The 24,257-nt window shown below is 44.2% G+C and overlaps 2 protein-coding genes across 2 annotated transcripts in view; one reads left to right on the top strand and one right to left on the bottom strand.

The window, feature by feature from the left end:
• The window catches only part of LYRM4 (LYR motif containing 4), a 112,616-nt gene extending 107,228 nt beyond the window's left edge, over positions 1 to 5,388 (bottom strand). Inside the window, exon 1 of the mRNA XM_065886206.1 lies at positions 5,303 to 5,388. Coding sequence (XP_065742278.1) covers positions 5,303 to 5,388 — 86 coding nt within the window. The remainder of the gene's footprint in view (positions 1 to 5,302) is intronic.
• A 617-nt stretch (positions 5,389 to 6,005) lies between these two features.
• The window catches only part of FARS2 (phenylalanyl-tRNA synthetase 2, mitochondrial), a 383,626-nt gene continuing 365,374 nt past the window's right edge, over positions 6,006 to 24,257 (top strand). The window contains exon 1 of the mRNA XM_065886071.1: positions 6,006 to 6,136. The gene's annotated coding sequence lies outside the window, so the exon portion shown is untranslated. The remainder of the gene's footprint in view (positions 6,137 to 24,257) is intronic.

Raw genomic sequence — 24,257 nt, 5'->3', positions numbered from 1 at the left:
ATGGGTTCTCAGGAAATACTAGGCGTAAACGGATTTGCCCATTTGTTCTGGGGTAAAGGAATATTTGGCACTAAGGTCTCCAGTGTAGCTGTCCCATTTTAGAAAGGGAAAGGTGCTTGCTGTTAATATCATTCACGCTGGGCTGGTATTATTCACCCTAGCATTCTCGATCTATCAGCAGCAGAGGTAGCTGTTGTGAAGAGACCTGCAACAATGAACAGAGACACATGCCTGGGTCCTGACTTCTTTACACGCTTAGTATGCAATAAGTATAATAAAGACTCAACCACTTAATGAGGGATGAAGGAGTTCTGACACTCAGTTGGGTGGCAATTGGGCATTGCTTTTGCCTTTTCTCACATTTTACAATAAAATACATTTTTAATCAGTAGGGGGAAATGGCTGATAAAAATTACCTCTGAATACAATTTCCTCCTGCTTTTCAACAAGTATTTATAAGCATAGAGTAGGTAGGTATTGTGCTAAGCGCCAGGAATGCAGAGATAAGATGGAATTTCTGCCTTCAAGGGACAAATGGCTGAAAGACAAGTAAACCAACAACGCTAATGGTGTGATATGTGTAATAAATATGAGAACACACCACATCCGATTATCTTCCACTTTATCCAGAAACGAGCTGTCAGCACGGCATCCATCACCTCAACTTCCTGTCCTCTTACATTCCAACTTAAATTCACCTCCTGCAGAGTTGCAACTAAGAAGACGCCTGCTGCAACTAAAAGCTCCCGCATGCCGCAATGAAGATCCCGTGTGCTGCAACTAAGACCTGGCGCAGCCAAAGTAAATAAAGAAAAAAAATTCACCTCCTTCTGCGGTGGAGAAGGGAGTGTTCCGCCTTCTGCTGCGAGCCAGCCCGCCACCTGGGCCCTGCAGAGGCGCGGCTAGTCACTTCTCCTGTGGCTGTGCTCTAGCAGCCAGCCCCACTCCTGCATGTTAACCAGGCCTCCGGGCGGGGAGGTGGTCTACACTCATTGCTGTCTACTTCCTTCTGGTTCACTTCTTGGCGCCCACACTCTGGCTCTGTCTTAACCACTTCACTGATGCTGTTCTGGAAGAGGTCCCCAGAGATCCCTTCGCTGGGGACACTTCCCTCTTCCTTTACTGGACTTTGCTAAAGCAAGTGGCCTGCCCGCAGCACCTTCCCAAACATGCAGCCATTCTGGCTTCCGTGACACTGCTCTCTCTGCTTGCCTTCTCCCCGCTTCTTAGACTCCACAGGGGTCATTCAACTGTGGCCCAGGGATCACTGGGGTCTTGGAGACCTTTCAGGGGATCCATCGGGAAAACGTATTTTTATCATCCCAAGGAGATATTTGCCTTTTTCAGTCCCATTCTCTTGTAAGTGGAGAGAGGAATTTCCCAGAGGCTAGATGACCTGTGATATAGCAACAGGTTTAGGCGGAAACAAATACAAGAATCCACATGTCTTCCATTAAGCCAAACACTAAAGAGATTTGCAAAAATGTCAAACAATGTCACTGTCAGCAGTGGGTTTTTTTGGGGGGGTGGGAAGAAAAATGGTTATTCTTCATAAAGGTGTTATTTAGGTGAGTATGCAATGGGTTTATTAGTTTACTTAAAAATAGGTGCTTTAGGGCTTCCCTGGTGGCGCAGTGGTTGAGAGTCCGCCTGCCGATGCAGGGGACACGGGTTCGTGCCCCGGTCCTGGAAGATCCCACATGCTGAGGAGCGGTTGGGCCCGTGAGCCATGGTCGCTGAGCCTGCGCTCCGCAACAGGAGAGGTCACAACAGTGAGAGGCCCGCGTACCGCAAAAAAAAAAAAAAAAAAAAAAAAAAAAAAAAAAAAAAAAAAAAAGGTGCTTTAAAATGTTTTAGTTTTAACTTCTAATATGAAAAATATTGATAACTATGCCTCACGTAAACAAGGCTTTTGGGGCTCTCAGTCACATGTAAGAATTCAAAAGGATCCTGAGACCAATACAGTGAGAACCACGTACTTGGACTGCATCTTCCTGGCCTCCTTTAGGGGCTCTTCTTCTTCAGCCAACACCTCAAATTTTGATGTTCTCTACAACAGCATCTTAAGCGCACTAATTTTCTCACCATAAACTAGGATTTCTCAATCTTGGCATGACTGACACTTGGGGCCAGAAAACTCTTTCTATGGGGGACTGTCCTGAGCTCGGTGAAATCCCTGGCCTCTAACTACTAGAGGCCAGGGGCATCCTTCCACCAAAATTGTGACAACCAAAAATGTCTCCAGACACGGTCAAATAAAACTGGCCCTGGCTGAGAACCACTACCCTAAATACTCTTCCTGGAAATTTTACCAAATATTAAGATTTTAATTTCACGTATGATAAGGATTCTACTTATTTGGTGCTACCGCGCCAGGCACAACTCGAAGCATTTCATACGTATGCACTCACTTAAACCTCATCCCCCATGAGACAGATAAATCACCTCCACGTTACAGATTAAGAAACTGAAGAGCAGAGAGATGACGTGACTTGCCCAGGGTCACACAGCAAGTGCGTGGTGATGACAACTCCAGGCTTGATTGCTCTTCTGAGCTTCAGTCTCATGTGAATAACTGCCTCTGCTGGGGACCCCAGCTGACATTCTCTCAAGATGCTCCAAAAATGAACTGAAAACTCTTCTCTCCACAAGACCAGGTACTTCTGTATTTCCTAAGTCAGTTAATCGTGCAACTTTCACATTTAACCTCTGTGCCTCAGTTTACCTAGTAACCTAGACATCATTTTAGACTCTGCTTGGATTCTCTTCTTTACTCCTGAATCCAATCATTCATTGAAATCTAACAATTTTACCTTCTAATTATTGATCAAATGTATCTTTTCCTCTCTCTTCCACTATTCCTGCCCCCCCAGGGCCCTAATCTCTCCTCGGCACTGCCCTAATCAACTCGCATTTGGGGTCCTTGTATCCGGCCCTCACAAACATCTTCCACCTTGCTGCCTGAGTGGTCTGGTAAAAGGCGAGTCTGGCCATGTCACTTTATGGCTTAAAGCTCTTCACCGGCTGCCTGTTAGCTAAGAATAATGTCCAGGTTCCTTATCACAGTCCAGGCTTGCCTTCTGTCACCCCCAAATCACACTTAACTCTCCAGCAGAATTCTATTCTATGACATCACCGAGCACACCAGAAGATCACACTGCTTCATGCCTTTGATCCAGCGCTATCTTCTGGGAAGCGTCTTGATTCAACACCCTGTGCATGTGTCATGGCACTTGCCACAGTTTGTGACAATGGCTCTACAACTGTGTCCCCCAGAGGCTCGTAAAAAAGCCACTGGTGGTAGGTGCCTTGCTGAGCCCAGCGAACTCATCTTTCCATCTTCAGGGACTGCTATGGCACTGGGCAAAGTAGTTTTGGGAGTGTTTGGGAGCACCGAAGTAAAAGAATATGTAGTAATAGGACCTGTCTGAATGGGAGTGGGGAATGGAGAAGAAAGAGAATGAGGAAAACCTTCCAAAGGTTACACTGAGATGAATCTCAAAAGAAGCAGAGGAACCCAAGACAGAGGTGATTAGCGGGCATACCAGACAAAGAGAAGTAAAGAGGGAGGCGGTATCCTTGGAATCCACAAAACACAGCTTAATACAAAAGAAGGACATATTTTGTAACAGTTTATTATCTGAGGAGATAATAGTGGGAAATCTCAGGTTTTAAGGGCCATGATTTCAGCAAACAGTGTAAAGTGATTACCAGATTCCTTTGGATAATACATTTATTTGTGGATAATAAATTTAACTCAAAACGATTACTCAAAGCATAATCTGAACCATTATTTTCTAAATATGTTACCATGTAATTTCTACTTCCTGCCCACAGGGTACAGCCCTGAGTGACTTATCTGCAGTTCTTGTTTATTTTCAGTAAATTTAAACGACAAAATTTGTCTTCCAGACCGTGGTGAAAATGATTGGTTTCCACTTACTCACAAGCGTATTTTGTGGGCTCTTTCAACAGACTTGGTTAAATTGTTGGTAGTAAGTACTTGGTTAATTTTTGGTTTAAAATTCCACCAGTATACCTGCTGTTTACAAACTTCAGCTTTCAAAGCCAAAGTCATTAAGTGAAACAATGCACTCCCAGAAATTTTTTTTTTTTTTTAACTACTGACCAGTTGGATATGACTTCACTGGTGTGACCCAGACGTTCTCAAATTTACAGGATGAGTACCTTTTCTATGCAGGTATCTAAAAATTAGAAAGTCACTGCTTGAGAGGTTTAGTGTCTGATAACCAACCCTGCACTGGGTCTACCCAACATAGGGCCTACCTGTTCATTCACCCAGTGTGAGGGCAGCTACCCAACCAGGTCTGTTCCACAGGTCGTAGACTCTGCTCCTAGGAAACCCAATCCACAGGCTTGTCAATCATGGAAGGTGAGACCTGGTGTGAACTGATGAGCTGGCCTTACCATATTCTTGCTTTGGGAATATGGCTCAAACTCAGAGGATCAGGTAGTTAGGAGAAGACACCCAATCCACAAGGATGCACAGAGAAAATCCATAAGGTACATACATTCATGATGAGTTATAAGGAAGCAGAAAAGAACGCAGATGCTCTGAAGTAGACAAAAGACGTATTAAGAGTAAGGATAAGGGACTCAAGATCAAACATGAGAATGGGGCAGGCGTGGAAAAGCTGGGCGGTACATTAAGGACATAAGAGTTTAGATTCTCATTCTCCTGCTGCTAAGATCCTAAAAGCTGGATCCCCAACTGGTGAGGCCAGGATAAACGTTTCAGCTCCTGGAAGCTGGCGAGCCCTTTTTTTCCTTGACCTTAACCTGCGTCTCCTCCTCACAAACCCCGCCCCACCACCGATGCCACAAGTAGAACGGATCCTGGCAACCAAAAAGGCTAATTAAGGCACCTCTGAAATGAGCGGAATGGCTAAATAGAGCCTTCAGCTGTGGACAAGTGCTACTGACGGGTCACTTCCACGGTCAAGTCTACGATTCTACGGAAAGTTCTTATAAATGCAACAAACTAGTCCTGGCTTGAGAACCTGAACCTTGGCATCCAGCTTAAAGGCAGAGACACCACTAACCGCGTTCCCGGAGCAGAACCTCCTGGAGCTCCCGGCGCAGAGCGTCCGACTTGGGGACACATCACCAGACGCGAACGTCTTCTCCCGCCCGCGAAGGGCCATCCCCCGGCTGCCCCCCGAGGGTCCGCGGGCCACGCCGGCCGGCAGGGAGCCTCCCCTCTGGGCGCCCAGGCGGCCGCGCGGGGCAGGGGCTCCTGTACCCCGGCCGCGCCCGCGCCCGCACCTCCCGGGCCGCTCACCTGTAGTTGTAGGCGGAGAAGTGCTTGCTCTCCCTCAGCATCGCCCGGTACAAATCCAGCACCTGTGCGCGGCTGGAGGCTGCCATCTTGGAACGAAAAAACCCCAGGGGGGTCCTCTCCGCCGAGGTCCCGAGTTAAACGCGACTCCCGAAACTTCCGCCGCCGCGGGAAGCGCGAGCGGGACACGCGCGCGGGGCTCGGCGCAGCGAGCGGCCTGCGCCCCGGCCCAGGTGAGCTCCGGCCGCGCGTGGCGGCGCAGGCGGGCTTCGGGCAGCTAAGGGGGCGGCGCCGGCGGGAGGTGTTCTCGGCGGCCGCCCCCGCCGCGGGGTACTGCGGGAAGCGGCGGGCGGAGCGGCCGAGTGGCGGCGAGGGCTGGGCGGCGGGTGCGGGGGGTCGGTGCTTCCTCGCGGTGGAGGGCTGGGGTTCGCCGGAGACGCCGGGTTGCTCCGCGTTGCCAGGTTACCGAGCGCGCGCCCCGCGCCCGCTCTTCCGCCCGGGCTGCCCTCGGCGCCGCCTGAGCCTCGGTGCGGGCTGCGCGGGGCGCCGGTTCCGCAGACTCCTGGTTCGGGGGCTGCGTGCGGGACGCTTGTCGCGCATGGACGGGGCGCGAGCGCGCGGGGGACGCAGGGCGCCGATCTGGGGCTCCCCGGCGCTCCGGCTCCGCTCAGGGCGCCCGCTCAGGGACCTCCGGCGCGAGGCCCCCTTTCTGGTCAAGATGGCGGCGCCCAGGCGGGCCGCGCCGAGGTGAGCTGGAGCCGGGCCCGGAGAGGGGCGAGCCTGCCACGCCCAGGACTTGGACCCCGGGCTGGTCTCCCGTCTCCCGGGGAGCGGCGGGTGAGTGGGCGCGGCCGCGCGTAGGTCCCTCTCGTGGGGTGGTCAGTTCTCCGTGCGTCCGCAGACTTCTGTCGTCTGATAGTCAGATCTGGGGTGGCCCAGGTTGGAGGCGAGGGTGCTTGATTGGGGAAACCTGAGGGGTTTAAGGACTCTGTTGGGATCGTTTCAGACCCCAGCAAGAAGCTGAGCAAGTTTTCTTCTTTCTTCCCGGCTAAGTTTTCTCCCTTCTCTGAAGACGCCAGCTTTTCTGAATCACCTTGTTACCCGGGGGGATACAGTTGGTGGTTCTGACCGTGGAACGTAGGACCCGGCGCGGGGAAGCCTGAGCTGGTTCTAGTTACTTTGTGTGCAAAGCACTTGTCTTGTCTTTGGAATCTTTGTGTATGTAACCAACGTTGGGAAGAGCCAGCGTTTTCTCCTCCAAAACACTGCGAGGGGTAACTTTATACGTAAGAAACAAGTGGACGTTCCCATCCATCTCTTTTCCAACCATTGAGTTTTGGTTATGTTTCTTTCCTTTCTTTAAGTTTGTCTCGTTTTGAAGTGATAACTTGTTCTATGCCAAAGCAACCTCGTATTTTCAGGAACTTTAAGGGCAGGAGACACTTCTCTGACCTTACTGCACTTAAGCGTACTTGTAACCTGGCGTCCTTGCATCCACATGTGCTTGTTATATCTGTTATGTTATCTGTTGTAATGCAGTGGTATTTTTTTTAAAGGCATGAAAGACAAAATACTTTTACTAAAATCCTTTTACGTTTCCTGTTCGATTTTTGTTAACATCTCATACATCTATAAGTCTCAAATAAGGCTTTTTACAGAGTAGCCAAACTTATGTTACTCCTGCAGGGTGATCAGGTCATTGGGCAAATCTTGCTTCAGGTTTATTGAAAGGGTTTTTAATATTTTGAGTTTATCCTTTGGTATTACTCAAAGGACTCAAGACCAAGGGTCTTGTACATTATTACAGAAAAAGATGCAGAACTGTTTTCTCTTAATATGAAACACGGTTGAATGCAGATGATGTAAATTAGGTGTGTGGCACCTAGGAAAACTGCAGCGTTAACGCAAGTTACAAACAGAGAAAGCTATCAAAGTTAGAAGAAAAAACAGAATTATTTTGGCTTGTTTAAAAACAGTGGGGATTGCATTATTTTATTATATTTTGCTTTCATCTAGAAAATGAAGTTGGAATAATTATGATATACAGTTGTTTGTCTAATTATCAAGCAATTTAATCATTAATGTATACAATTAACATATCTAAATGATTTTAACTTTGTTGTAATCAAATAAAACTTTCCAAATAAATATCGAAAGTTTAGTTTGTTTGGGTAGTGTAGGCATCTGTTAGTACAAGGAATAGCTGAGGTTAGAGAAATGGTAGCTTCCCAGTTGATTCTAAGCTAAGTCCTCACAAAAAAATACTTTTATTATTTTACTTGAAATAATTTGCCAGTATGTTGGATAACATTGCCTTAAAAGCCTAATAAAAAATCACATTCCAAAGCTAAATCTCCATTTTTTAATTTCTTCATTGCAGCAATGACTATTTTCAAGAAAAGCTCTATTTGAAGTTGAAAGTGGGATTGGGCCAGAAGCTGAGGATAGACCTTACTCATATGTCCTTTAATATGCATTCTGTTCTGGGCAGAGTATTTTCTTACATAACGACTATAAACTAGGCGTAACCCACTTACTACCATTTAGGCCTCAAAATGCAAAAATTTCTTTAATATCCACCTATCCATAGTTATGAAATTCCTATAGTTCATTATGTAAAATCATGCATTCCCTTATATTAAAATTAGGATTGCTGTTGAGCACTGAATGATTTTTGAAGAGAAATTTCTCCAACCATAACAAGCAGTATAACAGCAATTTATTGTCTTGCAGCTTAAATATTAAAACGATGTGCAAAGGAAATCTTGCATAGGTGAGCAACTTGTGATGTTACGATTTAGAAGTTATTCGACTCCAAATGTGGATCTAAGTCTTTATTACACATAATCGTCATTTGGTTTTATCAGTCCTTCACACTAATAGAGTAGGAAGCTGGAAGAGACTTTGTACATCAGCTCCCTCATTTTCAGAGATGAACAGGGAACTGAAGGCCCTTTCCTCATTCATTCCTTCAGCACTCAGTGAACGCTTCCTAAGAGCCATACATTATACAACATGGTGGCGTTACAGTGTGAACTAGGTAAGCAAAGTAACAATTTATTTTTGACAGGTGCTGTGATAGGGGAAATATTACGAAGTGTTAGAGGAGTACAGAGGAGGGACATTCAACTAGGACTTTGATCTTAAGGGAAAGCATTCCATCAGAGAAGGTATTTCCATAATGAGTAGTAAGAGCCAGAGGGCGAACATGGAGAATGTGTTGAGTTACAGGTTGTAGTGTACATTCAAAGCAGGGAGGCACGAGGGCGCAGGATCCATTCAGGGAATGCTGTGTGGTGGGGAGAGGGACCATCGATGAGCAGACGTAATTAGCCCTGTACCTGCTTTATTTTTATTATTTTTTTAAATTTTATTTATTTATTTTTAAAATATTTATTTTCTGTGCCGGGTCTTAGTTGTGACATGCGGGATCCTTAGTTGTGGCATGCAAACTCTTAGTTGCAGCATGGATGCGGGATCTAGTTCCCTGACCAGGGATCGAACCCAGGCCCCCTGCATTGGGATCACAGAGCTTTACCCACTGGACCACCAGGGAAGTCCCTACCTGGCTTATTTTAATGATGTTTTCTCTGTTCTGGAGATAAGTCATTTTTTTTCTTTGATGCATTGGTTAGTTCATACAAGTGAAGTAGAACTTATCATCTGAGCTATTGAAATACAGATTAGGTTTTCAGGTGTTGGTAGACTTTTATTTAAAAGCCTATTTTTGGAATCCTCTATTTTAGCAGTGCTGAAATCCTGGTTCTGTACGTCTGCATATTCAACAAGTAGTTGACCAGCTGGTGGTTCAAGTCCCAGTTCCTGCGGTTACGTGAGGGCTACACATCGAATACTGATCCTGTCTTCCAAGAGTTAGTAGTTTATTATGTTGAGATATGTTCCCTGTATACGCACTTTGGGGGGTATTTGAATGGATGTTGAATTGTATCAAATGCTTTTTCTGCATCTGTTGAGATGCTCACGTGGTGTTTGTCTTTTCTTCTGTTGACGTGGTGTAACACATTGATTTGCATATGTTGAACCATCCTTGTGACCTTGGGATGAATCCAACTTGCTTGTGGTGTATGATCCATTTTGTATATTGTTGGATTTGGTTTACTAGTATTTTGTTGAGGAGTTTTGCATCTATATTCATCAAAGATATTGGCCTGTAATTTTTTTTTTGATAGTGTCTGTCTGGTTTTGGTTTCAGGGTGATGGTGGCTTCATAGAATGACTTTGGGAGTGTTCCCTCCTCTTCAGTCTTGTGGAAGAGTTTGAGAAGGATGGGTATAAGTTCTTCTTTGTATGTGTGGTAGAATTCTCCAGTGAAGCCATTTGGTCCTTTTCTTTGCAGGGAGTTTTTTTTTTAATTACGGGTTCTATTTCACTTCTAGTGATCCGTCAATTCAAATTGTCTATTTCTTCTTGATTCAGTTTTGGTGGGCTGTATGTTTCTAGAAACCTGTCCATTTTTTCTAGGTTATAAGATCTCAGTGGACAGATGATAGGACAGCTCTTACCCCCGTTAAAGAAGGGACCTGAGAGGTTAGATTATTTAGCCAGTTGTACGGGTAGGAATCCGAGGGGGTGGGCATGGGCCTGGGGTGTGTTCTGTCTAGCTGTGGTACTGGCTGTGATGCTGCACTGCTTCACAGAGGGTCTTCAGAGCCAGCTTCAGGAGTTTGAAGTTTATTAAGTTTTCTTGGATAACATGGGTAAATTTTAGTCATATTTGAATTTTAATTTAGATTCTCACTTATTTCCAAAGCTAACTTCTTTATATAGGAAATATTACAAATATTCAGAGAATCTCAAATGTTGATTTTTATACTAGCTTTCTAGTCTTTTAAGATACATTTACATTTTTTTCTATTAACATCTCTTGGAAAAGACTTAGTGCCTTTTTTAGGTTGTCTACTCATGTGTATGTGAGAGATCCACATTTTTGTAGAAGCTCTTTTCAAATATACTTAAAATCTTTTCCTTGAGAATTTTAGGAAGTAACCAGATATTGGAGCTCCGTTCTTTGGAGACTAAGTATTGCCTTACTTGTGGGAAACAGCAGTAAAATTGACAACTGAGTTTGTATGAAGTGTATCAGATGTCACTTATAGGAATTTTTTTTTAAACAAACTAGTTCTTTGCCTTCTGTCTGCCTGTCTGTAAGTTCAAGCTCATCTCTCTCAAAAGCTGCCTTCCCCTCCTACCTGTGTCTAGGAGAGAGACTAGGCTAAGAGGTCAGATCTGTTTTCAGCTGAACTTGTGTCCCTTTAGTTGTTCCCAGGTCACAGTAGCTGCTAGATGGAGAACTGATTTCATTAGCCCACTGGTCCTCTACCCTGGCCTCACAGCACACACCCGAGAACCTTTCACAAATACCAGTGTTCTCGTTCCACTCACATCAAGGCAGTCGTAAGCTCTGGGTTGGGGGCCCAGCAGTAATGTCTTTAAAAAGTGTCAGGGGTTTCAGGGCACCATCAGGCGCCATCAGGATGGAGACTGCCATCGGCCCGAGTCAGACAGCTGACTGGAATACAGAAGGTCCAGCCATGTTTCTGCCCCTATGCACGTGACCCATTGCCGGTTCTTCCCAGAACCGCCCTCATTTAGCAGGACGATGCGACTACCTTCAGGAAGAACACCTCCCGTCCCCACATCCCGGTGTTCCAGGAACGACTCAGATGAACATGGGCCGGGTGTGTGCAAAGTTCGCCTCGTCTGCCGCTTTTACAGGAGGGAGAACCTCGTCTTAAGGGAAAATAAATCCTGTACTTGAACGTTTCCCCCCTTAAGCAGTTTTTAGCATTGATTCTGTCCCTGATCTTGAAATACGAGACAGCTGACCCTCCACCAAGACTTTTCCCTGCCCCATCCAGCCCATCTTCTTGTGACATATGTGCCTTATTCTTTCAAACCCTAACAGTAAATCTATAAATCAAAATCGAATTTTGCATATACAAAGGCCTGAATATATATCTTATCAGAACTGGCCTTAGCAAAACATTCTGTGGAAGATGTGAAGATAATTTCAGGAGAGTCCTTTGAAAAGAGCCAGTATTTCTTCTTATTTTTTGCAAACTAGTATGTTTATCAAATAACATTTTGAATGATGATTTTGAATGAAAAATAACATTTTGTAATTCATTAAGCATGAGATTTTCATATGAAGAAGTACTTGTAGTAAAAGTGATTTTGGGGACTTCCCTGGTGGTCTGGTGGTTAAGAATCTGCCTTCTAATGCAGGGGACACGGGTTAGATCCCTGGTCGGGGAACTAAGATCCCACATGCTGCGGGGCAACTAAGCCCTTGCGCTGTAGAATCCGTGTGCTTCAACTACAGAGCCCACGTGCTGCAACAAAAGATCCCACATGCAACAAAAGACCTGACACAGCCACATAAATAAATAAATTTTTTTTTAAAAAAGTGATTTTGTGGAGGAGATTGAAATAATTTTTAAAATGATGATCTAAAGGTGCTTATAGCTTCCCTCAGGGTTATGTGCTAGTTGAAGTTCAGATGACACAAGTCATCTTTTGGAGCATAAAGCAAAAAAAAAAAAAAATATATGGGTAGGACGCTAGATAGTTCATGAAATTCAAGGCCGAGTTGAACAACCCTGACAGTTTGAGAACCTGTGGCCTTAGCAGCGGTGGGAATTTGCGAGCTGTCAGTCCAGAGTGGTGGCTCTTGATCCGGGGTGCATGTCAGACTCACTGCTGATGTCAGGACCCCTCCCACAGCTGTCAAGTAAAAACCTCTGAGTAGCTCCCCAGGTCATTCTGATGTTCAGCCATGACTGAGAACCTCTGGCCCCAGTGCTGCCACCAAGATGAGTGACTGGTGAAGGCACAGTCATGCCCATAAGGCTTTTTGGAATCTTGCAAAGCTGGCCTCCTGAAATTTTGGAGGGCAGAGACGTCTTGCTAACTCTTTTTTGTTCCCTGGCACCTCTGCTAAGTGCATGGTGAATATTTGCAAATCAGTTTCATTTCTTGTAAGGTGTTCCAGAATTCAAGTTGCTCCCTAGATCAAACTGATTTTATCCCCTTAGATGAGCACAGGCCTATGTGCACAAATATTAAAACAAAGGCACATGAAAGACCGAACAGGCTGTGCTCAGGAGGTTTAAAGCAGGGCAGGCAGGCCCAGCGTTATGGGAGTGATGGGCTGGTGGAGGGGAAAGGCTTCCTCATCAGGAGCAGGAGACAGGAGATGTCCCTTTGTCCAGGCTCCCCGTGGGCTGGGAGCACCCGGAAGGCTCTCTCTGCCCACCTATTCCTGTCTATACATCAAGTAACACAGGGACAAATACGTGTCATAGTTGTATCTTCAAGTAAAATGCCCTGTGCTTCTCAGATGCAGGCTCACTATACTCCCGAATCACCCTCGGAATACCGCGGGGGAAGGAGAAAGCCAGGAGACTGTACTTTGCAATTACACTTTTGAGGAAAAGAGAAATGGGTACCAGTTCCAAATGGGTGGCTGTAGGTACTTTTTATTTTTAGTTACAACAAACATTTTTTTTATTTACCAGAAAGATACCAGCTCAGAAGCAAAGAAGATGCAGTAAAACTTGCTAAAGTTAAGGACCACTAACTCCCAGATGCCTTAAACATTTGTTCTTAAAGTCAGATGATTTCCCAAATAACCTCTCTAAGGTGTAAAGGGTGCTAGCAACACCAAAGCTAAAATTTGTTTTTCTGTAATGGCATATTATCAGACATCCCATGTTTAGAAGTGAATGTGTTTAAGATTTGAAAGATATTTATGGACTTTTAAAAATTAAATATTTATATATCGTAATTTACTTGTAATATGGAAGAAAGGCATTTTTCCCTTGCTCAGCGTTATTTAAATATTTTTTTCAGTAAAATCCCAACATCACATTGTCAGTTTCCACCCTTCACTTTAAGGACTGTCCTTGTGCCCAGCCCACTGTGGATCGCTCCACAGAGTAAATGAGGGAAGTTGAGCAGAGTGGGTACTTGTGAGTTGGTATCTTATGTCTCTCTCCATTTGGACTAGAAGCCTACTCTTTACAAATATTTTCTCTAAAGTTACACTTTATCTGTAATTAAATTATAACTTCAAATAAGCAACCCTCGATTACTGACCTTTTTCAACGATTGCAGTATGATCCTGAAATGGGTGAAGTAATGAACATAGCCCTGGAAGGTCAGAGTTCAGCCAGCCTCTGCCCCAGGTGTGTGACCTGTGACCAGATTGCTTTTTCCTACTTAACTCCTCTCTTCTGTCCAAATCGGAACTGAAATAGGCTGTGCTCTCCTTACTTCTAGGGACATTTCCAAGATTAAGAACATATTCTCATTACTTGTGCCGTAAGTTGAATGGCTGTAGTCTTCCCCACCCCATTCCCCCATTCCCCCATTCCCCACCAGCTCCGATAAGTATGTTGAGATCCTAACCCCCAGTGGGATGTGTTGGGTTGGCCTTTGGGAGTTGGTCAGGTCATGAGGGTGGAGCCCCCAGGATGGGATTAATGTCCTTATAAAAGGGACCTCAGAGGGCTCCCTCACCCCTCACTATGTGAGGACACAGTCTTGAGATCCAGGAAGTGTGCTCTTACCTGGCACCAAATCTGCCGGCGGCTTGATCTTGGACTTCCCAGCCTCCAGAACTGTGAAATAAATATTTGTTGCTTATAAGCCACCAGGTCTGTGGTATTTTTGTTAGAGCAGCTAACCCTAACCCTAACCCTAAGACACTCTGCTTTGGTTTTCTGGAAAAAGAGAGTGTGCAGGGAGGGTGTGGTGGTGGTGTCCTGAGTGAACTAGGTCTGCCAGGTTTGTGGGTTTCAGTGGGTTTTTGTTTGTTTGTTTCCTTTTTTGTGTTACATTCACATGGTATTCTAACATCCGAAGCTTATGCTTTCTGCAAAATGTAGGAAAATGAAGTGTTTCTATAAGATTTTACCCAAAATGTTAATGGCATACTTAGTTACTGAAATATGTTTGGGCAGAAATGTCTCTACCAGTGGATGCTATGGCATGTGTGGACTTAAAGTACCTTCCTTAACACTGTCTTTCATAACTGTTCCACCTCACCGGGGTTTTCTGTTTATTAGCATTGGCCTTTTCTTCATTAAGACTGAAAAATCAAAACCTGACGTGATAAGCATGATTTCCACATTTGACTCTTAATTAATTTGGTGCGAGAGTGCAGCCTTTTTTTTTTTCAATCCCAGCATTTCAGCTCTTTGCAGCAGTAGAGGTTCTGTTTTTCTGTCCCTGAAGTAAAGAGGGTGGGAAGGGGCTTCCTCGGTGGCTTGGCTCCCGCTGGACCAGAGGAGAAGGGATGCTGTCTTCAGCTGCCTTGGGTGCACCAGAGGGCTGTGTGCAGAGGCCCCGGGCGTGCGTCCTGCAGACCTTGTGCAGCCCCTGGACAGGAGCCTGGGCTGTGAGGGGCACGGCCACTCTGGTTGCAAAGGTGACAGGAAGAGGAGAAGCCGGGAGAATGACGAGGTGTGTGAATGGCGCAAGTGAGTTGCAGGGCAGAGGCTTCAAAGGCCCGAGTGGATGTGTTCAGTCTCCTTCGTGCACTGTGTATGGGGCAGTGACGAGGCGGTGGTGCCTGCTGCGTGGCCCCTAGCTGCATTTCCAGGGGAGAGGTCATCCACCCAGTGAGCTGTCTGCCCAGCGGCTGGGTCTTGCTGTCCGAAGTCGGTGTGAGTGGTTTGCCCCGGCAGGAATACTGACAACCACCCTCAGATGGAAACTTCTCGACCTGTGATGAGAACATCTCCGTGGCCGTGTTAGCACGGCCAGTTACAATCCACAGTCAACTCAGAAACCTCGCCTAAGCCCCTATTTCCTCTGCTAAGAAGTAACAAAATTAATTGCTTTCTCTGCCTGCCTACTCAGAAGTCAGTCCTTCAAGAAATGAAATGACAGAAAGGCAGGTGATTTAGAGGGAGAAGGGGAACGGCTGAGGATAATATACGGACTGTTGTCTGACTTCCCCATGGGAATAGATTTCGGTGTCAGTTAAATGCTTTGCTTGGTGTTTCAAGTTTAATGAGACAGCTGCAAAATGCATGAAAATCAGTTTCTGGAACATGCTAAGCCCTCCCCACCTGAGCACATGGGTGTTTCCGTCCCTCTGTTTGGAAACTTTGTCTCTTTGAATGGCTTATCTTTCTAATGTTGACTTAAATGTTACTTTCTCAGACAGCCCTTCCCTGGCTGCACATCTTTATCTAAAAATCAGGGCTCCCTTCGCATATTGGAGGTTTCTCTTTATCTCCTACTTAAATTCTTAGTTTTACTCACTGCCATGCTCCACAACTAGCCCTGTGCCTGTCACATAGTAGGAGCTCAGCAAACATTTGTTGAGTGCACGAACAGAAATGCTGTGTTGGCTTCAGGAAAAGACACTTAGTACCCTAGAGCAGGCTCTGTCCAGTAGACCTTCAGGGATGACTGAAGTGTTTCTACTTGTTTTGTCCAGTGTGGCAGCCACCACCCACATGTGGCTCTTGAGCACTGGAAACGTGGCTAGTGCAACCGAGGAGCTGGATTTTTATCTATTTAATTAATTTAGATTTATTTTTATTTTCATTTTAACATCTTTATTGGAGTATAATTGCTTTACAATGGTATGTTAGTTTCAGCTTCACAACAAAATGAATCAGTTATATATATATACATATGTTCCCATATCTCTTCCCGCTTGCGTCTCCCTCCCTCCCACCCTCCCTATCCCACCCCTCTAGGCAGTCACAGAGCACCAACCTGATCTCCCTGTGCTATGTGGCTGCTTCCCACTAGCTATCTACCTTACGTTTGGTAGTGTATATATGTCCATGCCTCTCTCTCGCTTTGTCACAGTTTACCCTTCCCCCTCCCCATAACCTCAAGTCCATTCTCTAGTAAGTCTGTGTCTTTATTCCTGTTTCAGCCCTAGGTTTTTCATGACATTTTTTTTCTTAAATTCCATATATATGTGTTAGCATACGGTATTTGTCTCTCTCTTTCTGACTTACTTCACTCTGTATGACAGACTCTAGGTCTATCCACCTCATTACAAATAGCTCAATTTCGTTTCTTTTTATGGCTGAGTAATATTCCATTGTATATATGTGCCACATCTTCTTTATCCATTCATCTGTCGATGGACACTTCGGTTGTTTCCATCTCTGGGCTATTGTACATAGAGCTGCAATGAACGTTTTGGTACATGACTCTTTTTGAATTATGGTTTTCTCAGCGTATATGCCCAGTAGTGGGATTGCTGGGTCATATGGTAGTTCTATTTGTAGATTTTTAAGGAACCTCCATACTGTTCTCCACAGTGGTTGGTATCAATTTACATTCCCACCAACAGTGTAAGAGGGTTCCCTTTTCTCCACACCCTCTGCAGCATTTATTGTTTCTAGATTTTTTGATGATGGCCATTCTGACTGGTGTGACATGATACCTCATTGTAGTTTTGATTTGCATTTCTCTAATGATTAGTGATGTTGAGCATTCTTTCATGGTTTGTTGGCAGTCTGTATATCTTCTTTGGAGAAATGTCTATTTAGGTCTTCTGCCCATTTTTGGATTGGGTTGCTTGTTTTTTTGTTATTGAGCTGCATGAGCTGCTTGTAAAATTTGGAGATTAGTCCTTTGTCAGTTGCTTCATTTGCAAATATCTTCTCCCATTCTGAGGGTTGTCTTTTGGTCTTGTTTATGGTTTCCTTTGCTGCACAAAAGCTTTTAAGTTTCATTAGGTCCCATTTGTTTGTTTTTATTTCCATTTCTCTAGGAGGTGGGTCAAAAAGGACCTTGCTGTGATTTATGTCATAGAGTGTCCTGCCTATGTTTTCCTCTAAGAGTTTGATAGTTTCTCGCCTTACATTTAGGTCTTTAATCCATTTTGAGCTTATTTTTGTGTATGGTGTTAGGGAGTGATCTAATCTCATACTTTTACATGTAGCTGTCCAGTTTTCCCAACACCACTTATTGAAGAGGCTGTCCTTTCTCCACTGTACATTCCTGCCTCCTTTATCAAAGATAAGGTGACCATATGTGCGTGGGTTTATCTCTGGGCTTTCTAACCTGTTCCATTGATCTATCTTTCTGTTTTTGTGCCAGTACCATACTGTCTTGATTACTGTAGCTTTGTAGTATAGTCTGAAGTCAGGAAGCCTGATTCCTCCAGCTCCATTTTTCGTTCTCAAGATTGCTTTGGCTATTTGGGGTCTTTTGTGTTTCCATACAAATTGTGAAATTTTTTGTTCTAGTTCTGTGAAAAATGCCAGCGGTAGTTTGATAGAGATTGCATTGAATCTGTAGATTGCTTTGGGTAGTAGAGTCATTTTCACAATGTTGATTCTTCCCATCCAAGAACATGGTATATCTCTCCATCTATTTGTATCATCTTTAATTTCTTTCATCAGTGTCTTATAATATTCTGCATACAGGTCTTTCGTCTCCTTAGGTAGGTTTATTCCTAGATATTTTATTCTTTTTGTTGCAATGGTAAATGGGAGTGTTTTCTTGATTTCACTTTCAGATTTTTCATCCTTAGTGTATAGGAATGCCAGAGATTTCTGTGCATTAATTTTGTATCCTGCTACTTTACCACATTCACTGATTAGCTCTAGTAGTTTTCTGGTGGCATCTTTAGGATTCTCTATGTATAGTATCATGTCATCTGCAAAGAGTGACAGCGTTACTTCTTCTTTCCCGATTTGGATTCCTTTTATTTCTTTTTCTTCTCTAATTGCTGTGGCTAAAACTTCCAAAACTATGTTGAATAAGAGTGGTGAGAGTGGGCAACCTTGTCTTGTTCCTGATCTTAGGGGAAATGCTTTCAGTTTTTCACCATTGAGGACGATGTTGGCTGTGGGTTTGTCATATATGGCCTTTATTATGTTGAGGAAAGTTCCCTCTATGCCTACTTTCTGCAGGGTTTTTATCATAAATGGGTGTTGAATTTTGTCAAAAGCTTTCTCTGCATCTATTGAGATGATCATATGGTTTTTCTCCTTCAATTTGTTAATATGGTGTATCACGTTGATTGATTTGCGTATATTGAAGTATCCTTGCATTCCTGGAATAAACCCCACTTGATCATGGTGTATGATCCGTTTAATGTGCTGTTGGATTCTGTTTGCTAGTATTTTGTTGAGGATTTTTGCATCTATGTTCATCAGTGATATTGGCCTGTAGTTTTCTTTCTTTGTGACATCCTTGTCTGGTTTTGGTATCAGGGTGATGGTGGCCTCGTAGAATGAGTTTGGGAGTGTTCCTCCCTCTGCTATATTTTGGAAGAGTTTGAGAAGGATAGGTGATAGCTCTTCTCTAAATGTTTGATAGAATTCGCCTGTGAAGCCATCTGGTCCTGGGCTTTTGCTTGTTGGAAGATTTTTAATCACAGTTTCAATTTCAGTGCTTGTGATTGGTCTGTTCATATTTTCTATTTCTTCCTGATTCAGTCTTGGCAGGTTGTGCCTTTCTAAGAATTTGTCCATTTCTTCCAGGTTGTCCATTTTATTGGCATAGAGTTGCTTGTAGTAATCTCTCATGATCTTTTGTGTTTCTGCAGTGTCAGTTGTTACTTCTCCTTTTTCAGTTCTAATTCTATTGATATGAGTCTTCTCCTTTTTTTTCTTGATGAGTCTGGCTAATGGTTTATCAATTTTGTTTATCCTTTCAAAGAACCAGCTTTTAGTTTTATTGATCTTTGCTATCGTTTCCTTCATTTCTTTTTCATTTATTTCTGATCTGATTTTTATGATTTCTTTCCTTCTGCTAACTTTGGGGTTTTTTTATTCTTCTTTCTCTAATTGCTTTAGGTGCAAGGTTAGGTTGTTTATTCGAGATGTTTCCTGTTTCCTAAGGTAGGATTGTATTGCTATAAACTTCCCTCTTAGAACTGCTTTTGCTGCATCCCATAGATTTTGAGTCGTCGTGTCTCCATTGTCATTTGTTTCCAGGTATTTTTTGATTTCCTCTTTGATTTCTTCAGTGATCACTTCGTTATTAAGTAGTGTATTGTTTAGCCTCCATGTGTTTGTATTTTTTACAGATCTTTTCCTGTAATTGATATCTAGTCTCATAGCGTTGTGGTCAGAAAAGATACTTGATACAATTTCAATTTTCTTAAATTTACTAAGGCTTGATTTGTGACCCAAGATATGATCTATCCTGGAGAATGTTCCATGAGCACTTGAGAAAAATGTGTATTCTGTTGTTTTTGGATGGAATGTCCTATAAATATCAATTAAGTCCATCTTGTTTAATGTATCATTTAAAGCTTGTGTTTCCTTATTTATTTTCATTTTGGATGATCTGTCCATGGGTGAAAGTGGGGTGTTAAAGTCCCCTACTATGAATGTGTTACTGTCGATTTCCCCTTTTATGGCTGTTAGTATTTGCCTTATGTATTGAGGTGCTCCTATGTTGGGTGCATAAATATTTACAATTGTTATATCTTCTTCTTGGATCGATCCCTTGATCATTATGTAGTGTCCTTCTTTGTCTCTTCTAATAGTCTTTATTTTAAAGTCTATTTTGTCTGATATGAGAATTGCTACTCCAGCTTTCTTTTGGTTTCCATTTGCATGAAATACCTTTTTCCATCCCCTCACTTTCAGTCGATATGTGTCCCTAGGTCTGAAGCGGGTCTCTTGTAGACAGCATATATATGGGTCTTGTTTTTGTATCCATTCAGCCAGTCTGTGTCTTTTGGTGGGAGCATTTAATCCATTTACATTTAAGGTAATTATTGATATGTATGTTCCTATTCCCATTTTCTTAATTGTTTTGGGTTTGTTATTGTAGGTCTTTTCCTTCTCTTGTGTTTCTTGCCTAGAGAAGTCCCTTTAGCATTTGTTGTAGAGCTGGTTTGATGGTGCTGAACTCTCTCAGCTTTTGCTTGTCTGTAAAGGTTTTAATTTCTCCATCAAATCTGAATGAGATCCTTGCTGGGTAGAGTAATCTTGGTTGCAGGTTTTTCTCCTTCAACACTTTCAATATGTCCTGCCACTCCCTTCTGGCTTGCAGAGTTTCTGCTGAAAGATCAGCTGTTAACCTTATGGGGATTCCCTTGTGTGTTATTTGTTGTTTTCCCCTTGCTGCTTTTAATATGCTTTCTTTGTATTTAATTTTTGACAGTTTGATTAATATGTGTCTTGGCGTATTTCTCCTTGCATTTATCCTGCATGGGACTCTCTGTGCTTCCTGGACTTGATTAACTATTTCCTTTCCCATATTAGGGAAGTTTTCAACTCTAATCTCTTCAGATATTTTCTCAGTCCCTTTCTTTTTCTCTTCTTCTTCCGGAACCCCTATAATTTGAATGTTGGTGCGTTTAATGTTGTCCCAGAGGTCTCTGAGACTGTCCTCAGTTCTTTTCATTCTTTTTTCTTTATTCTGCTCTGCATTAGTTATTTCCACTATTTTATCTTCCAGGTCACTTACCCGTTCTTCTGCCTCAGTTATTCTGCTATTGATCCCATCTAGAGTAGTTTTCATTTCATTTATTGTGTTGTTCATCATTGTTTGCTTCATCTTTAGTTCTTCTAGGTCCTTGTTAACTGTTTCTTGCATTTTGTCTATTCTATTTCCAAGATTTTGGATCTTTACTATCATTATTCTGAATTCTTTTTCAGGTAGACTGCCTGTTTCCTCTTCATTTGTTAGGTCTGGTGGGTTTTTATCTTGCTCCTTCATCTGCTGTGTGTTTTTCTGTCTTTTCATTTTGCTTATCTTACTGTGTTTGGGGTCTCCTTTTTGCAGGCTGAAGGTTCGTAGTTCCTGTTGTTTTTTGTGTCTGTCCCCAGTGGCTAAGGTTGGTTCAGTGGGTTGTGTAGGCTTCCTGGTGGAGGGTACTAGTGCCTGTGTTCTGGTGGCTGAGGCTGGATCTTGTCTTTCTGGTGGGCAGGTCCACGTCTGGTGGTGTGTTTTGAGGTGTCTGTAGACTTATGATTTTGGGCAGCCTCTCTGCTAATGGGTGGGGTTCTGTTCCTGTCTTGCTAGTTGTTTGGTATAGGGTGTCCAGCACTGTAGCTTGCTGGTCGTTGAGTGAAGCTGGGTGCTGGCGTTGAGATGGGAGATTTCTGGGCGATTTTCGCCATTTGATACTATGTGCAGCTGGGAGGCCTCTTGTGGACCAGTGTCCTGAAGTTGGCTCTCCTACCTCAGAGGCACAGCACTGACTCCTGGCTGCAGCACCAAGAGCCCTTCATCCACACGGCTCCTTAATTTGGGATGATTTGTTGTCTATTCAGCTATTCCACAGATGCAGGTACGTTAAGTTGATTGTGGAGCTTTAATCCGCTGCTCCTGAAGCTGCTGGGAGAGATTTCCCTTTCTCTTCTTTGTTCTCACAGCTCCCAGGGGCTCAGCTTTGGATTTGGCCCCGCCTCTGCGTGTAGGTCGCCGGAGGGCGTCTGTTCTTCGCTCAGACAGGACGGGGTTAAAGGAGCAGCTGATTCGGGAGCTCTGGCTCACTCAGGCTGAGGGGAGGGAGGGGCACGGATGCGGGGCGAGCCTGCGGCGGCAGAGGCTGGCGGGACGTTGCACCAGCCAGAGGCGCGCCGTGCATTCTTGCGGGGAAATTGTCCCTGGATCCCGGGACCCTGGCAGTGGCGGGCTGCACAGGCTCCCGTAAGGGGGTTGTGGATAGTGACCTGTGTTCGCACACAGCCTTCTTGGTGGCGGCAGCAGCAGCCTTAGCGTCTCATGTCTGTCTCTGGGGTCCGTGCTTTTAGCCGCGGCTCGCGCCCGTCTCTGGAGCTCCCTTAAGCAGCGTTCTTAATCCCCTCTCCTCGTGCACCAGGAGACAAAGAGGGAAGAAAAAGTCTCTTGCCTCTTCGGCAGGTCCAGACTTTTCCCCGGACTCCCTCCCAGCTAGCCGCGGTGCAGTAACGCCCTCCAGGCTGTGTTCACGCCGCCAACCCCAGTCCTCTCCCGGCGCTCGAAGCCGGAGCCTCGGCTCCCAGCCCCGCCCGCCCCGGCGGGCAAGCAGACAAGCCTCTCGGCTGGTAAGTGCCGGTCGGGCCGATCCTCTGCGCTGGAATCTCTCTGCTTTGCCCTGCGTACCCCTGTTGCTGTGCTCTCCTTCGCGGCTCCGAAGCTCCCCCACTCCGCCACCTGCAGTCTCTGCCCGCGAAGGGGCTCCTAGTGTGTGAACACTTTTCCTCCTTCACAGCTCCCTCCCGCTGGTGCAGGACCCGTCCCTATCCTTTTGTCTCTGTTTATTTTTTTCTTTTGCCCTAACCAGGTACGTGGGGGGTTCCTTGCCTTTTGGGAGGTCTGAGGTCTTCTGCCAGCGTTCAGTAGGTGCTCCGTAGGAGTTGTTCCACGCGTAGATGTATTTCTGGTGTATCTGTGAGGAGGAAGGTGATCTCCGCGTCTTACTCTTCCGCCATCTTCCCGGAAGTCCAATTAATTTAAATTTAAATAGCCACCTATGATTAGCTGCTACTATATTAGACACCGCGGATCCAGAGGATGTGATTTTATTAGCTTCTGGCATTGAAAAATATTACCACCGAATACTAACCCATTAAACATAGGTAATTTCTGCAGCTGAAAAGGCCTTCTAAAAGCAGTGACCTGCATTCAGCTCATTTTATGATGCGTAATAGGTGTGTTTTATGGTCTCCTTGGGAAGCAGAAGCTCTTATGTCCTCAGTGACCTTCTGTGATTTCGGATTATCATTGCATTTTCCTTCCATTCTTTATTTTTAAATTTTCATTATTTTGATTGCATTGTATCAATAGGCTAGAGCCCTCCTGGGCTGTAGTTTGTGGGAGGACTCATCCAGGAACAAGGGCCTGGAGTTCTTTGATTTCAACCTTCTTTCTGCCTTCTGTGGCTAACCTCAGTCAGCTGGTACTTATGCAACCGTGGCCTTCTGTCTGCATGGCATGGACCTCACCTTGAAGGCCAAGAGCTTTTCAAGTGAAGGTAGGATTATAAAAAGAATTATCAGGATAAACTTGAATAATTACCACATTATTAGAGCTGCCGTCAGATTTCAACTGCTGATGTTTTCTCTATATTGTCGCGGGTCTTGAAATGAGAAAGAAAAAGAACTGGTAGTTGTATGTTTTACTGTATTAAAAATAAAATGTTTAAATTCATGTTTCATGGTGGATTTTAAAAAGTTGCACGAAATACACATATATAAACATATATATATATATATATATATATATATGAAAAATAAGATTTACCATTAAACCATTTTCAAGTGTGCAGTTCCATGGCATTAATGCATTTACATTGTTGTGCATCCATCACCACCATCCATTCTCTGGAACTTTTTCATCTTCCCAAATGTTCCCCAATGATGAATTTTAAAATTCTTTTCCATGCTTATTGTCCAAACTAATATGGACTACTGACACCTATGTGTCTACAGGAATTGCCTCTTTTAAAATGACCTTGACCTAACTAATGCATAATTTGCCTTACGTTGGGAAGTGGTAGACACCTCTTGTCAAGGACCCAAAATCACCCAATTTAGTCCCTGCTCCCAGCCATCAGTAACCTTACACGCTCACCCTGAGAAAGATCATTTCTCTCATTTAAAAAAACAGTAACTCTAGAAAATGACTTTTAAGTGACAGGTAAGATGGACTTTCTTGCATATGTGTTATGTGCTTTGGGATTCCAGACTTTTTACCAGTGTCCATTGAGAGAGGCAAAAAGAATCAGAAACAGTTACTTAGCATTTTTAGTACCTCCTACCTTAGTATAATATCATTGTGACCACTGGGCACATCTAAACTTACAGATTCAGGATGGCTTTTTAGCTCTTTAATGAGCAATTGGAATCCGGGGAATCTGAAGGGAAGCCTTACCCTCACCAGATGACTTGCTCTTTATTTATTGCTGTGGGTACATCACTGTTCTCAGAAGCCCGAGGAACGAAGCAGAGGGGCAGCTGCAAGGGGAAGACTGACCACTGGTGTGGGTGCTTAGAAGGAAGCAGGT

Source organism: Phocoena phocoena, chromosome 10 (genome assembly GCF_963924675.1).
Source record: "Phocoena phocoena chromosome 10, mPhoPho1.1, whole genome shotgun sequence".
In the NCBI taxonomy this organism is placed as follows: domain Eukaryota; kingdom Metazoa; phylum Chordata; class Mammalia; order Artiodactyla; family Phocoenidae; genus Phocoena; species Phocoena phocoena.
Note: the sequence above shows the minus strand (reverse complement) of the source record. Positions and strands in the feature narration are given on the sequence as shown.